Genomic DNA, 16,792 nt, shown 5'->3' with positions numbered 1-16,792 from the left:
CTTTAACAGAAGTCCCATTTCAAAGCAATAACAATAACTGGCCCATTAATGTTCGCCTTCTGAACACGTGGCTCAACACTGACTCCTGGTGGACAAAAGTGAAATTTATCATAAATACTAAAAAGAGGAAACCTGTTTTTGTTCTTGCAGAATTTATTTTTACTTGAAAACAAATAAAGACAAACTTTACCTATTTAGTAAAATCACAATTTTTGTGAACATTTTTTTTTTCATTTTTAACAAAAAATGTGATATCCACGTATGTGGACACACCAGGTCTTAGAAGGTTAATTAAGTGACCCTAAAACAGTAAATGGTTTAAAATGGATTAAAATCGTTTAAATCCTGAGATCATGCATACAAAGTACAATCATAACTCATATCAGCAATCCTTCTTCATTCTGCAACATTTCTTATCAAAAACACCTTGAAACTAAACATTTTTGAAGTTCTGTTGGAGATGAAGATGATGATATGAGACGATTAAGAGGACACATATGCCGCCTTCTCACAGATCCAGGGCCTGGACATGTGACATGGGGCGTCATACCAGCTCTTTGTAGCCAATAGATCCAAAAGAGTAGTTTTGACCATGTTGCCACAGTCCTCATTATTGTCATTGTTAGGCTCGCCATCTCGCCAGAAACTTAAAAAAGGACAATAAAGTGCTACATAAGTTTATCCCAGACAGATTTACCTTGGGTACTAGGATTTATTATTAATACACACACATTAAAGGTCACCTATTTCATTGCTAAAAACCAATGTTATTTTATGTATTTGGTACATTGTCTTCACGTGGTTTATCGTTAAAAAACACATCATTTTCTACATACCACACATTTTTTTAAGCCCCAGATATCCCTGTCTTCCTGAAATACATTGACTTTGTACAAAACGTATCAATCTGAAAAGCGCTGTGTCCCTGATTGGCCAGCTAATCTGTACTTTGTAATTAGCCTGAATACCTCTGACATCAGCCGGAAATATGACGCTTCACCATGTTTGAAAGATTTGCTCACAATGAAATGCTAACAGGAGGAATTATGATAATGTGTAGTTGTCTAAATCATCAATGCCAGCAAGTAAACTGTTGCCTACAATCTGTGTTTGTTGTAGTCCAAGAAAAGAGATTAACTTGTGTCATCATTTACTTTGGGGTTTGTACCTTTTGCATATCATTAACATGTACTAATACACATTTACACACCAAAGAAAATCAGAGGATAGGTGCTTTTTAACACAACATTACAACACAATAATAACACAATATGAATATTAGGCACATCCTCAGAAATAAAGGTACAAAAGTTGTCTTTTTTAAAAGGCACCGCCCCAGTGGTGCACTTCATTGAGAATTTAAAATAAAGGTGCTTAAAAGATTCTGATGTCATAGACGATTTGTTTAATCCACACAGTACCGTTTGTAGCACCTTTATTTTTAAAAGTGTAGACACAGATTCCCTCATGCTTGTTGTGAAATATATGTTGGCATTTAATATTAAAAAGCTGTTGAGATCTAGAGTCGTTCTAACATCTTCAACTCAAATGTTTTCACTCACCCGCCGACCAGTTTGGTTCCATCCACCCAGCGCCAGTCACCTTCTACCTTTTCATCAGTTATGCCAATCCAGTAGGCGTTCCAGTGACCACGTGGCAGCAGGTTCCATATAAAAGTCTGTTCATCAGGTCAAGAGGTCAGATATGATTGGAAATAGATGTCATTGTTTAGTAATGTTGTCAAAAGTTTCATTCTGAAGTCATTTCTTCTTTCACATTACAAGCCAATACACTCTTAAAATAAAGGTGCTTCACAATGCCATTGTTGGCTAAAGGGTTCTATGAAAAACCTTTAAAATCACAAATGATTCTTTGTAGTAAAAAAGTACTTTAAAGGTGGAATACGTAGAATTTTTACCACTAGATGGCGCCAAAACACAACAACATCAAATGACGTTGTTTAATTATGGGATTTGTAGTCTTTAACTCAACCGCTGATGGCCATCAATCAGACGCGAATGAGAAATCACGTTGACGAATAAGGTAATCAAGTCTTATAAATGTTGCGTTTGATGACATCGTTTATTTCATTATGTAAGTTTATATGTGATGTTCAAAATGAAATGTTAGTCATAGATGTTACAGTATTAGTCCAAATTCGATGGTTAACACAGCACAGAATTAAGCTTTCAACTTACAATCTACAATGATTTTTCACATAATGTATTGACAGTACAAATCTTATTGTGAAGTGTCTTAAAATGACCATTTATATTGCTGTACAATACCTCTTGATGTGCATATCGTCCGCGGGAAGACGCGCTGATTACAATCTAAACACTAATGTGGTGATCAATATAATAGCATACGTTTTTTGAAGGGTTACGAATCAAAACAACTCACCCATCGCGTAAAACACAAGCAGGATCAGAATCTCTGTCTAGTTATCTGTGTCTAGTCTCTGTCCATCTAGATAATGCAACAACAAATTGATTCTCATTCCTTCTCTCGTTTTGTTCCAAACTCTTCTTGGGTCATTTGGTTGGCCCGTACGCTAATGGGAGCTGTCTTTGACACGGCAGACGGTAAAGAGTAATCTATAAGTCCATAAGCAAGCGCGTAGCTCGACAGGCGAATTCTGTCATCATTTTCTCACTTTCATGCTGTTATAAACTAGGGCTGGGCCGATACCACTTTTTCATGTCTGAAATTTAAGGTGCAACTTTGGACAATTTAAAGTGCAACTTTGTGCAAATTCATGTTGCTCAGCAAGTCACGCTTTATCCCAAGTTGCCATGACATGGTCTGTATTGTTATTGGATCAGATTGTATTCCCCGGTGTATTCCCCTACAGGACCCAGGGTTCTCCACCCCTGCCTTAAGCCAATGTTCTTGACTTTTGTTCACACAGCATGCCCTCCAGAAATGTTACAGCAATGTTCCCTTTACAAGAGCGATCCCAGAAGCAAGGATGTGATTGCATTTATACAGAAGGTGCTCTGGCAATTTACTGGGATCAATGCGCTGTGTGAAAAAGGTTTAAGATACAGAGTTTTTATTCACCTGTTCATCAGCTGTAAGGACGATAGCCAGGTGTCCTCCTTTCTGTTTGCAGTAAGCTTGACTCTGTGGCCAGCTTTCCCAAAGGCTGGAGATGAAGTAACAGCTGCCATCGAAATAATCCCAGTTATCTGGACAGGAAGCTTTCGCTGTCACTGGAGTATGTTGTGTTGGTACTTGCACTGGAGTGCATTGTGTAGCAGCTGATGCTTCTATAAAGACAAACAATTATGTTATTATTGCTATGAAGAGATTTGAGAGTTCCTTAAATCCTCACTGAGCAACATGAAATGTAACACAAAACACTCAGACAAGCATTACAAATAATAAACAGAACATTTCTATTTAAATCTGATATCATTTTACATGCATTTGGCAGCACTTTTATTCAAAGCGACTTACATTAGCATTTACGCTTTACATTTATTGTGTAGGGATGACAAGTTTGAAAAAGAAAACTAGAAACCAACAATGGAGTTATTAAAAAAACTTGTTTGTAGGGGAACAAACATTCGGCTGTTTGTTTTAAATGTCATAACTCAATAGCCGTTTCTCAATATTAATTCAATTCAGTTTTATTTATATAGCGCTTTTCACAAGTGTTAATTGTTGCAAAGCAGCTTTACATGATTAAATGTAGGGGAGAACACAGAAAATCAATAGATAATATAAGAAGTAGAATATTGCGGCTAAGGATAAACCGTACAAGCGAGCATATTAATAATGTAACGTATACAGTTAAGTGCTTAAGTTAAGCCAAAGTTGTCTGACTCTCCCGGGAAGGAAAAAAATATGGAAAGAAATCAGACTCAATATTATTAACAAATACATGCACAGTTATCTGTGAACTGGATGCATGTTACAAATGTATTTACTATCCACGAACAAATGTCTTTAGATTTGAATATGTGAAATTCAGAATTTGAATGAACGTGTATCGATTTGTACAAATGTACAAATACACATGTTTTATTGTGTATTCAAATATCATAATTCGCGCGTGCAAAAAGGGAGATGTGCATTTGTGGATCAGGTGACACGCGTGCATTAATCCCGTTCTGTTCATTTGTATATTGAGACTTTCATTTCGCCGTTTAAAGCATTTTATGAGCCAAATACAAACAACTATCAATGAATGAACTAAAAAGATGTCTTTGATTTTGTGTCTGCGAATTTTAATATTTACGTGAATGTGCATCGATTTGTACAAACAGAGACATATTTGTGAATTCAGTTGCCATATTTCGTATCATTATTTCACAATTTGTGCACGCAAAAAGAGGATGCGCATTTGTGGATCAGGCGACGCGCGTGCATTAATCCTGTTCTGTTCATACGAGTTTTGAGACTTAAGTTGCGTGGTTTGCATTGAAAGATCCACGAGCACAGATGTGCTATGAAAAGAGTCAACACTAGGTGTCAGTCTAACGGAGTTTCACACATGGCGGTGAATTCTGTTTTCTGTGTTTCCCTTTAGTCTGGTGTTTTTATAGCATTACGTTTATTATCTATATATATTAAATGTTTTAATGGCTTGGCTACTGAGATGTGTTTGTGTGCATGTATGTAATGTATCTTTATTGTCCTTTAATGGTAAGTCAATTATTTTTACAATTTAAAACATTTTAAAAAGTAATACTTTCATGTATTAAACTATACCATTTATTAAAATATTTCATAATTTACCTATTTTCTATAATTTCTTTTTACCTTATATATATAGCCTACGAGTTTGTTCTACAATTATTTTGTTACATGCATACAAATTAATATGCCCCAGCCTGTTTATATATAAATAACACTTCACATCATGGGTTTGTGCTATATTTATGTATTTATTAAGAATGTCCACATAATAATTATTAAAACAATTTTATTAAAACAGGTTATAAAAATACCACAATAGAAAACTGGGGAAAGTATGAAATATTTAATAAACTGTATTATAGAATACATTAAATTATTGGTTTTTTTTTAGTATAAACCATTCAAATCTTTAGGCTTTATAAATATATAAAAACATACCGTGATAAAAACGCTACACTAAAGGGAAGGGAACAGACTTTGACAGAACACCAGAAATCAGTTGCTTTGGACCTACTAATTAACGCAATCCTGTATTACCGCACTGACAAGCCAACCGCATGAATGCAACCACGGCGCTTTTTACATTGAATTAAGGCAACTAGCTATGACCTTCTTGTTTTTCACATCATACATGTATAATGAAGGCCAAATAAATTGGTAAGAGGTCATTTCGTTAAATCACAGGCTACAGCCAGGGCTGGATTGTCAATATTGGGCGAGTGCCCCAGGCAATAGGGGGTCACCAAGGTCTCCAGACTGCGGCCAAAACGTTTTTACAAGTACTCGAGCATGTGCGGGCACTACGGAATGCACAATCGGGTTTTAACCGCTCAATTGCATGACGCGTACACTCTAAAAAATAAAACATTGAATCAACAAAAAAAAAAATATGTTAACCGTTTCCACTAGAATTTTTGACTTTAGACTGCTTGCAGAATTACATTAATTCAAAGTGATGTTTTGAGTTTGGTGAATTACCTTTTATGCCACAATAAAACGCATATTTAAGTTGATCCAAAACAATGTTTTAAGTAAGGAGAAGTAGCTTTTAGGCCACAATGAAACACATTTTTAAGTAATATGAACTTAATTATTTTCAACATGAATGCAAGTAATAAAGTTGATCTAACATAATATTTTAAGTTAGATGAAGAAGTTTTTGCCCATAATAAAACACATTTCTAAGTCACATGAACTTATTATGGTTGATCTCTACAAGAGTTAAGATGAGCCCTGCCTATAATAAAGACATTTTCCTGTGTTTCCCAGTAGGCAATTTTTTAAATATATACAAACACCAGTAATGATCAGATTTTTTTCCAAATGAAATTCAGGCTTACCATGACTGAGTGAAGGTTATCCACTGTCTCTGAGGGATTCCAGATGATAGTACTAATTTACGGACATCATGATCTCGGAGTTGAATTGGTTGTGACATTATGCATCCTGTACACAAAATGTTTTACATGTTTCAATCATTTTTAGTAAATGGTGAATAATGTTCAAGAAGAACTCTGGTGAATTTAAACATTGAGCTCATTTATTTGTAAATGTGGCGTGCTGTCAGTACACAGAGCAATGACAAGGGTCTGTGTTGCCTACACTGTGTAATCCTCTTTTTAAAATTTGCACCTTGTCGACTTCAACGGAGCCAGTTTTAAACCTGCTTTTAGCCTCTTAACATCCTTGATATGACATTTCAAGTGCCCAGCTTTTATGAGTGATTACCTTAAGTGTGAACCTCGGTGAATCTGACTGCGGTAGATGTGAAAAATATGAATAAAAGTGATGCTAATTCAGCCACCGTACATGCCTGTATTTTCTTCATGTTTTCAGTCAAAGTCCACAGTAGTCGATTGTCGAGTTCACGCGCATCTGAGTCTCCACCGTAGCTTAGTCACGCGTGGGATTTGGACAATCGACTACTGTGGACTTAAATCGAAAACAGGATGTAAATACAGATATGTGGCTGGCTGAATTAACATCAATTTTATACATATTTTTCACATCTACTGCAGTCAGATTCACTGTGTTCACTATTGAGGGAATCACTCATGGGCTGGGCACTTAAAATGTCATATCAAGGATGTTAAGAGGCTAAAAGCAGGTTTAAAACTGGCCCCGTTGAAGTTAACAGGGTGCAAATTTTAAAACGAGCATAACACTGTGTAGGCAAGACCGATATTTGTTGTTGTTCTTTGTATTGACACACAAACACACACACACACACACACACACACACACACAATAAAGTGACCCCGATAAGTATCAGAACTGTAAAGACAAGGTTTTTCTGTTTGCTGAGGAGACCAGAAATTGGTAAGATAAATATTGTTGTGGTTTTCCTTTTCCTCAAATAAAACAATCTTCAGTCTTAGGTTCTGATTTCAAGAGATAGACTTTTATTTTCCGGACAAAATAAGAAGCCGAGCCTGCCTGATTAAACCTCCCAGGACCAGTCAGGCCGGCCTGGGAGGAATCTTCAAACCAGTCTGAAGCTCTCAGCCAGGCTAGGTAAATATATATGGTCTTTGTCCCTCCCCTCCATATGCTTTAACAATACGTTTCTGTTCAGGCTTGTAACTTGAAGAATCACATGACAGTCCCCAGACCAGACCAGTGTCTCCTTTCCTTGACCTATTTGACCCTTGGCTCTTTGCTAATACTAAAATCCTTTGTGCCTGCCTGTCCAGATGGCTCTCTAAACTACCCTGAAACCCGAATACACCCAGCTGGTCCAATAGCAATCCCATGGCAAACAAACTCCTGATCCGCATACAGCATAACACATGACATAATGCATAACTTCATGGAAAACAAATTGCATGTGATTATAATGGTGTGATTATAATGGTAAACTCATATTCATCATATAAATGTAGATTGGGATTAAAATAAAACTTCTTCATAATCCCCGCTCTGAGGCTTAATTTAGCCTCACCTTTCCTGTTTATTTTAATCCGGAGTGCTGTTTCATAATTCAGTGTCTTCTTATTACTATCTTGTGGCTAAAGAAAGCCACTATACATTACCAATTACCCAATTATGCCACAGCACTTCGAACTATGGACATTAAGACAAACATCTTTCCATTCTCATTTTGACTTGAATGTAAAAGTAAAAGTACTTAAGCCCTAAACAGTTTGTGCGCAATTGGTTCTACGCTTACAGTTATCGTTTTAGCTATGTAGAGTATATGATAAAGCATCGTAAATGTAAAGTCAACGTTAATAAATCCAAGTAAAAAATAATAAAAACACAAGTAAAGTATGCATAATAAACACAAAATAAATGTTAAAGTAAAAAATAATAAAAACACAAGTAAAGTATGCATAATAAACACAAAATAAATGTTAAAGATTAATGTTCAAATTTAAAACGAGTAAATATAACTAATTGATACTGAATTGAAGCATAAAAACTCAAAAATTAAGTATAATAAACAAGTATAAATGTAAGTTAATTCAAATAAACAAAGTAAAGAGCAATAACCAATAATAAAACTAGGTAAAGATGGCATCAAAAACACAAATAAATGTAGATTAACTCGAATAACACAATAAAATGTGAACCACTAATATACTAAGTAAAGATTGCAACACAGCTTAAAGTAAAATATTCAAATAAAACAAGTAAATGTAAATAACCCATAATAAACTAAGTAAAGATTGCATAATACACACATAAATGTAATTAATTCAAATAAAACTAGTAAATGGTAAAGCATGCATAATAATTCTTGATAACAATTTAAATGAAATTTTTTCCATCTTCATCAGAGGTGCTTGAATTCTCATTTACTATTTGTAAATTCATTACTGTCTTGTAACGTAAGTCCTGATAACATTCTTGTTGATTTCAAGTAAATTTTCCATCATCCTAATATTTTAACTTCCATTTGGTTCTCTAACCAGACATCTATGCCTCATTTACCCACTAACCTTTAATTAAATTGATTCAGTATGTGTTATCATGTACTTTCTAATGGCTGCATCTAGTTGTTATCCTAAGTTAATTAATGCCTTATTTATAAACTTAATAATCTACTTTTTGATTGTAGTACTGTACATAATTTATTTATTCTGTATTCTTATTCTGACAAAACTTTATTAAATTCCTTATTTAGCTTAATCCCATGCCTTAATCTAATTTGGTATCCATTTGGTTGATCAACAGAATCTACATATAATTGATGATTAATTGTTGTGTTCATCCTTTTGTAAGGATTCTAAATACCCTTCTTTTGTAGTGATTTCTTGTCTCCATCATATTTAAGTACTTTTTCTCTCCCTCCTAATGAGGTCAAGCATTTTCTTTTTCCAAAATAATTCTCCAATCGATATTATTTGATCTTCCAATACCTTCATTGTATATGTTGCTCTGATTTGATTATATTATTCTTCTAATAGCATTTCTCTTCTCACTTTTACACCTTAAGTTATATGTTTTGATGTCTTCATAATAGATCTAGAGGTTTTTTAGTTGATTCATTCAAAATTCCTGTTATAAAACATTTCCTATTTAATTTCCTTAAGTGTATAATTCCATAAGGCTTATATTTTCTTGATTGTAATCTTACTGTACCATTCAGAATTTTTACTGTACCATTCTGAAGTATCTGTCCTTCCTTTTTTATATTTAGTGTTTTGTTATTTACTTCCATTGACACAAATTTCCAAATTGTGGCCTACCAGATGTATTTTTAAACTCAGAATTTCCCAAAAGACCTAAATATTATCCAGATAAGTTGACCTTAAACTTTTTCTCGTAATCCATAAGAATTCTTGTTGAATTTATCACCCCAAAGTATGTGGACTTGAAAATGTTATTGCATTATTGAAATCTGGTTTTGCAAATATATTTCCTTAACTGTAAATATTCCCCATTTGTATCATTGTTATCTTTGGGATGTTTCCCATAAAATGTCCACCTTAAGTTCTCTGTTCAATGTCTCTATGTTTTCAGTCTTTCTTTCAGAGTCTGTTCCTTTGAAATTATTGCAGATATTTCACTGGGCCTCGTTTAAGGCAAAAGTCCATCGCCAGGAAGTTTAATTGACTGTAGAAATGCAAATCTTCTGTAGTAATCAGCTTCATTTTTTAATTGACTGTAGCAATGCAAATCTTCTGTAGTAATCAGTTTCGGTTTTGTTTCAATTCAATTTCTTTTGACAATTTCTCTTTTTCACTTTTTTCCTCTCGGTGTTCAAAACTTTGCTCTCCATCCGTCGGTATACTTGAATTGCTTTAACTTTGATTTGGTTTTGATGTTTCTTCTTTCATATCATTGGCATTCTTTCTCCTTCTCTCCTTCCTACGAGCTCTGCTATACAGTGGCTGCTCCTCCCACTTGGACATTCTGGAGCTGGTCTCATCTTGTCTCCCCCATTTAGGCGCCCTGTGGCCGTGTTTGGCCTCCTCCGACCTCTCGAACCTCAGATAAGCTAGATCATCTCGCACAAGGAGTCATGTTTCTCATCTCCTCCTCCACTCCTTTCAGCTTTTTCTGTACACAAATAACTCAATACATAGACAATTAGTTTGTTCATATAACACTTAATTCCAGATGTTTTTACAATACGCATAGGTCTATCGGCGAATATTTCATGCAGTGTTAAAGGTGTACGGTTGTTAGTTTACATGCTCACTAATACAAAGTAAAACATCAATTCTGTTACGATTAGTATTTTCACACATTTTGTTAAGTATGGCTTTGATGATTATTCCTTTTCTATACCATTTTATCTACCATCCTTTGTGATTATAGATGATAGTCAAATTTTTCTTCTCTCTTACCCGTCACATCAGTTTTTCCCTTTTTATCTCAACTCAAAATCTTTATTCTTCTCATGAATCAAATAATTCATTTTCATTCCACTTATTCGCCCCATGTACATCTATGATAATAATATTTATGACTGAGATTTCTTCACTTCTTATACAATTTAAAAAGATCTCCTGACACTCTGAGGCCCTTTTTAGCTTCCCCATCTGTTTGCCCCTGCTGGCAAAATCAACTGTTCTCCTGTGTCCCTATAACTCAATAACAACCAATCATTTTATCAACTTTTTAGCATTAATCAACCAAATTAACTTTCCGCATGTTGGAATAGTAGTTCCTCCATTCTAAACCTGTATAATATTTTCCCTTATAATTAAATACGTAAATGCAAGTATCTACTTCTTATGCAAATCCTAATTCACAGTAAAAATGTTTATCAAATGGAGAAACACTTGTAAGCAAAGTATGTAATTTTTTGGATCATCAATCTTTTCTTGTCATTAATTGCTCTTAAATCGTGACTAGATACAATTTAGATTTATTTCCTTAAATTGTATGTTTGTTACAATAATTTGTTATTTCTTTTTTCTATTCTCACAGCTTTTTCTTGTTTACCTATTATAGTATCCTATGGTGTTTTTTTTCAATTTATTTCTTTTATCTATTTTATTTTCCTTTCTGCCATAGCTGTTCGATGCCATTTATATTTGCTTTTTAGCTTAGTACCATCATTGGAGTTCTAACTTCCTCTGTAGAATACCAAATTCAAACCCCCCAATTTTCATTATGCATTTCTTCCTGTCAGATTAATAGGAGTTTGATTTGATTTCAGAAAAGGTAGTCACACCTAACAACATAAATTCTTGATCAGCCTTTAAATTTGTCTAGCTGATTTTCACCTAAAGATTGTATGTGTCCCTACAGTTATAAGGTACTAGTTAAACATTGAACGGCTGTACTCTTTCCCCTCTTTCACTCAAAGGCTCGTATGAAAATGAAAAAGTATAGTCCAGTTTTTCTTGCCTCCAAGAACATTATTGTCTCTGTGGGTCTTTCTGGACTCCACTCAGTCTTTTTTCTGAACATGTTTCAGAACATTGTGCAGTGCCCCCATCACTGCTTGAGCTCAGTTTTAGTCCCATTCCTGTAGGATGTGTTCTCAGTCCAGTTTATGAGTTACTACTCTCTTTGCAACTCCAACACTTTGATGTCACACAGTTTTTGCCATTGTCTTTTCATCGCCAGCTTTTGTTCACTTTCTTGAATGTCAAAGGATCAGAATGATCAGCCCACAAGGTTTTAGCTTGACCCATGCAAAATATTGCCTTTTGATTTAAAATAAAATTTATTTTGTGACCACCTTCCATCATCAGATGAAGACTCCTCTTCATTTTGTAATAATTTATCTTTGTATAATTTATCTGTGTCATTCACCTTTTAATAATTTTCCTGTCCTTTTTATTTTTCTCTTTAATTCCACCTTTAATAACTTGGTCTCTACTTTTTTCTCTAATTTGTTGTTTTTTCTTTTCAAAGCTTTACTTCTGTCTTCCTGCTAGATTTTAATCTCACAATTCCCTCGAGCTATGGCTTTCCCCCTCCCTTTCTCTCTCTCTCTCTCTCTCTCTCTCTCTCTCTCTCTTTCTCCCTTTGAGCATTTCTTTGTCTGTTAATTATCTCCTCTTATCTTTCATTAGTTTATATTTTTATTTAGTTGTACTTCTCCTCACACAATGCCACATCAAATGTTTCCTCATTTGAACATCCAATTATTCTATTTTCTAATTCTCCACACAACAGTTGTTTAATCCTTATTTTTCCATTAATGTGACTGCCATAATCTTTCCTTTGCAATATAACACACCTTATATTTTATAGTTATTTCTCATTTAACCACTTCACAAACTTATTGTTTTTATTTATCCAATTTATATATTCTCCAAATAATTACTTAGATTTCCAATGTGTCTTTAAAATAAAATTTCCTTTATAATATTTTGTAGTGTTTCGTCAAATAGAATCAAATACCTTCACCAACATCTGTCCTTTTTTGGACTAGCAATTTTTTCCTATTGAGCACATTTTTTTTTATTTTAATCAATCATTTAAACGAATTATTTAATTTCTAGAATTAGCTGTATATTTCACTGTAATAACTAAAAAGGTTTTTGACTACAATACCTCAGAACCACAATGTCTTCAACTCTAATCTTTAATACCCAGCATTTATAACTGCCTCTTATCCATAATCATATTCTTAGTCTTATTCACATACTTTCAAACTTTATCCCCTTTTTTATAGTTTTGAACAATCTTCACTCCTGTAACACAACACCTCTCTGTGGGCTCTTTAGAGCCACAGGAGAAAGACACACCCACTGCTCACTCAGCCCCCACTCTTTCCATCTCAGACCTTCACACACACACACAGACTCTGTATATCACAGACACATTGCATTCTCACACAAATAAAATAAAACAACTCTATCTAGACTACCTGGCCAAATTCATCTTTCCACTACACCTCCATCAACGTGGAAAAAATTCACTTACACAATTTACCAATCCGACATGACAAATAAAACAAAAACAATATCTCTTATCAGCCCGGGCCTTCCAAAACAACAAGACAAATAACACATAGACCGTACCTGCCCTGCAGGACTTTAATAACTCTTCTCTCCGAACCCCAACGTGTCTGCCCCGACACGGTAACACTCAGGTTCGCGAAACTTCTTAGGCATTTTCTCAACTTAACATTAACTCTTTATCCAAGCCACTCAACGACAAAAATAAAACAATGAAACTCATTCACACAACAAACCATCATCTGTCCTAGCCCACATTCCTTTTGAAAATGAAACCCTTTATTCTTATAATTTAATCTCGTAATCTTTAATTTCCCCTTTTTATTCTAAAATTTGTAAGAGCATTTGTGATTTGACCAGCACTTGTGATTTGACCACCCCGAGCCATCTCAGGTGAACAATACAATCTTTTAACAAGCAAAACTGCTCATCTCTGTAGGTGGCCACCTGATTGCATTGTCCATTGAGAAAGCCAGCTGTGGTCTCAGGTTCTGTGCTCCTTTTGATGTCCCATCTGGTGTCAATTGTTTTTACCAAACCTTACATTTCAAATGTATGTTTGATATCTTATAAACCAAATTGTTAACCCAACCATTTTTCAGTAATAACCCATTTCTCTCACTAACAAACATTCTGCAGCTGCATACATACACACTCAAACACAAAACATTAAACAAATAACCAATCGTTAATTCACATAACGATTTAAACTTTTATCCGTTCTCTTAACTTAAACCTCTACGTCATCCTTTTCCCCGATAGACGCAGCATATGCAACCTTGCATACAAAACTCTTACGCGTTCTCCTTTATTTAAACCTCTACGTCATCCTTTTTCCCGATAGACGCAGCATATGCAACCTTGCATACAAAACTCTTACGCGTTCTCTTTTATTTAAACCTCTACGTCATCCTTTTTCCCGATAGACGCAGCATATGCAACCTTGCATACAAAACTCTTACGCGTTCTCTTTTATTTAAACCTCTACGTCATCCTTTTTCCCGATAGACGCAGCATATGCAACCTTGCATACAAAACTCTTACGCGTTCTCTTTTATTTAAACCTCTACGTCATCCTTTTTCCCGATAGACGCAGCATATGCAACCTTGCATACAAAACTCTTACGCGTTCTCTTTTATTTAAACCTCTACGTCATCCTTTTTCCCGATAGACGCAGCATATGCAACCTTGCATACAAAACTCTTACGCGTTCTCTTTTATTTAAATCTGTTTCAATTCACCATGATCATCAAAGCCAAAGTAATTAACACAGATTCATGCATGCATGCCTTAATTAGATTGTACCCTTGAAATCAAAACCCAGTTCACATGTATGGTTCTTAAATTTAGAAGAGCTTAAATTTCTCACCACCTGGAGCAATTTCTGGCAAACAACACAATTAATAAGCGAAAAAGTGCTTACCTTGTATATGGCCATACGTTGTTTGTGTTGCTCGTCAGATTCGCTCAGGTGGTGTGACTGTCCAGCTCTTTTCTATCCCGGGCTTCGGCACCAAATGTTGTGGTTTTCCTTTTCCTCAAATAAAACAATCTTCAGTCTTAGGTTCTGATTTCAAGAGATAGACTTTTATTTTCCGGACAAAATAAGAAGCCGAGCCTGCCTGATTAAACCTCCCAGGACCAGTCAGGCCGGCCTGGGAGGAATCTTCAAACCAGTCTGAAGCTCTCAGCCAGGCTTGGTAAATATATATGGTCTTTGTCCCTCCCCTCCATATGCTTTAACAATACGTTTCTGTTCAGGCTTGTAACTTGAAGAATCACATGACAGTCCCCAGACCAGACCAGTGTCTCCTTTCCTTGACCTATTTGACCCTTGGCTCTTTGCTAATACTAAAATCCTTTGTGCCTGCCTGTCCAGATGGCTCTCTAAACTACCCTGAAACCCGAATACACCCAGCTGGTCCAATAGCAATCCCATGGCAAACAAACTCCTGATCCGCATACAGCATAACACATGACATAATGCATAACTTCATGGAAAACAAATTGCATGTGATTATAATGGTGTGATTATAATGGTAAACTCATATTCATCATATAAATGTAGATTGGGATTAAAATAAAACTTCTTCAATATCAGTGTGTCAGAAGCTTAGAATGTCATATTTTATTAACCTTTGTTTATGTTTCAAAACATACATGCTTTAACAACAAAGAACAACTGCATTAAATGCTGACTTATGTGTATTGTACACAAATGCACATAAGTGAATCAAACTGATCCTACACATTTAATGCTTTTCATGTGTAAACAATCAGGACACAGCTCAGTGCCCATTAAAAAAAAATAATGTGACAGATTCTGTACTCATGTTTATCTTTTAATGTTTAGACATTTCTTGACTCCACAACAAAGAGAAGAATACTTATGAATACTTATGCAGTATGTGTAAAACTGCAACATACACAAACAGTACAAAAAAAAGAATACAAACACAGAATAGACAAGCATTGCAAATTTACAAATTAACTTTAGTCTAAATGTTGATGTAGCTTATAGCTGAAATATCAGACAAGTAAACTGACAACAGTTTTGCATATGTATAAAGTTAGAGCCTCCTAAGATGGTCTAAGGACATTGACAGTTTACACTTACATAAAAATGATTTTAGACAAAACTCATGTTTTCATACGTTGTCATGTCACGTGTGTTTTGTGAGAATCACTTACATCATACAGTACATTATGCAGCGAATCAGACGTCAATCATCGATGGATTTTCTTCAATCTGTGCTACAGTGTTTCTGGAGGTTGCACGCGTTTAACTGTGTTTGACGACGAACAGGACTCGCGCGTATGTAATGGCGGGTACATGTGTGAAGTTTTGCTTTTAGTTAAAAGATTGTTAAATTCATTTCCACGTCACCCAACACTCGTTATATTCTGCGTGTTTCTACATAGGTTACGAGTAAAACAGCTTCGGACGATTCCGTTTTGCAGCGATCTGAACAATTCATTCAAACTGTTTCGCGAACCAAATTAAAACGTTTGGCCCATTCGCTTTGTAAAGAATCGACTCAAATGACTCATTTATTTGCAACACTTTGTAAGGAATCGACTCAAACGAGTCATTAATTCGCGAATGCGCCAGAAACACAAGATAGCAAATTAAAAATAAAATACAAATTTCGTAATTAATTAAAATACAGTAACGAAGGAACGCTGCATAGTGTAAACGAAGTAAAAGTACATTTTTTCCACCTCGGAAGGGCAACTTGAGTCGAGACTCGAGAAGGGCATATGGGCAGTTGCCCGGGCAACCTGAGCAACCCCCCTGTGAACGTCCCTGAATTATTTATCACACTAACTGTCTTAACATAAATATGAGCTTATAAACCCTTATTAATGAAATATGGTTCCTCAAATACATTCTCAACAGACAAAAAAAGCATGCTGTCAGAGTTTTTCTGTTGAAAAAATGGAATTCATAGGGCCTTGGACGACCGTTAGCTACTGCAGGCTAACGTTAACTAACTTTACCTCAGCAAACAGACTATCAACACTGCTCAAATCTCAGTATTAGGTTATACTATCACTAACAGAATCCTGAGTGCAAATATGTGCAATTAAGCATAAAATTACTTACCATTCATCACCACATTACACTTCAACGAGTTTCAGCTGTGGCACCACAATCGTATCCTTGAACATGGCGCGGAAACTGTGGGCCGTCCATTCACACGTCATCAAATAGTATTTTACATTAACAGAACTTAAAATTAAATTATTTTTGATTAACTGAAAATGTGAAATT

At 35.1% G+C, this 16,792-nt stretch overlaps 1 protein-coding gene and 2 long non-coding RNA genes across 3 annotated transcripts in view; all 3 read right to left on the bottom strand.

The window, feature by feature from the left end:
• The window catches only part of LOC129454953 (C-type mannose receptor 2-like), a 131,578-nt gene that overhangs the window by 59,041 nt on the left and 55,745 nt on the right, over positions 1-16,792 (bottom strand). Inside the window, exon 7 of the mRNA XM_073858563.1 lies at positions 3,064-3,272. Within this exon, the coding sequence (XP_073714664.1) occupies positions 3,064-3,272 (209 nt within the window). The remainder of the gene's footprint in view (positions 1-3,063; positions 3,273-16,792) is intronic.
• LOC141351534 (uncharacterized) lies at positions 176-1,704 on the bottom strand. The gene is made up of 2 exons (XR_012359804.1): positions 1,563-1,704; positions 176-646 (listed from the first exon to the last, which is right to left on the bottom strand). It is a non-coding gene; the product is annotated as an uncharacterized lncRNA (long non-coding RNA).
• Positions 7,027-15,110, bottom strand: LOC141351530 (uncharacterized). Its single transcript, XR_012359802.1, has 2 exons — positions 14,841-15,110; positions 7,027-7,301 (listed from the first exon to the last, which is right to left on the bottom strand). It is a non-coding gene; the product is annotated as an uncharacterized lncRNA (long non-coding RNA).

This window comes from Misgurnus anguillicaudatus, chromosome 20 (assembly GCF_027580225.2).
Source record: "Misgurnus anguillicaudatus chromosome 20, ASM2758022v2, whole genome shotgun sequence".
Lineage (NCBI taxonomy): Eukaryota > Metazoa > Chordata > Actinopteri > Cypriniformes > Cobitidae > Misgurnus > Misgurnus anguillicaudatus.
Note: the sequence above shows the minus strand (reverse complement) of the source record. Positions and strands in the feature narration are given on the sequence as shown.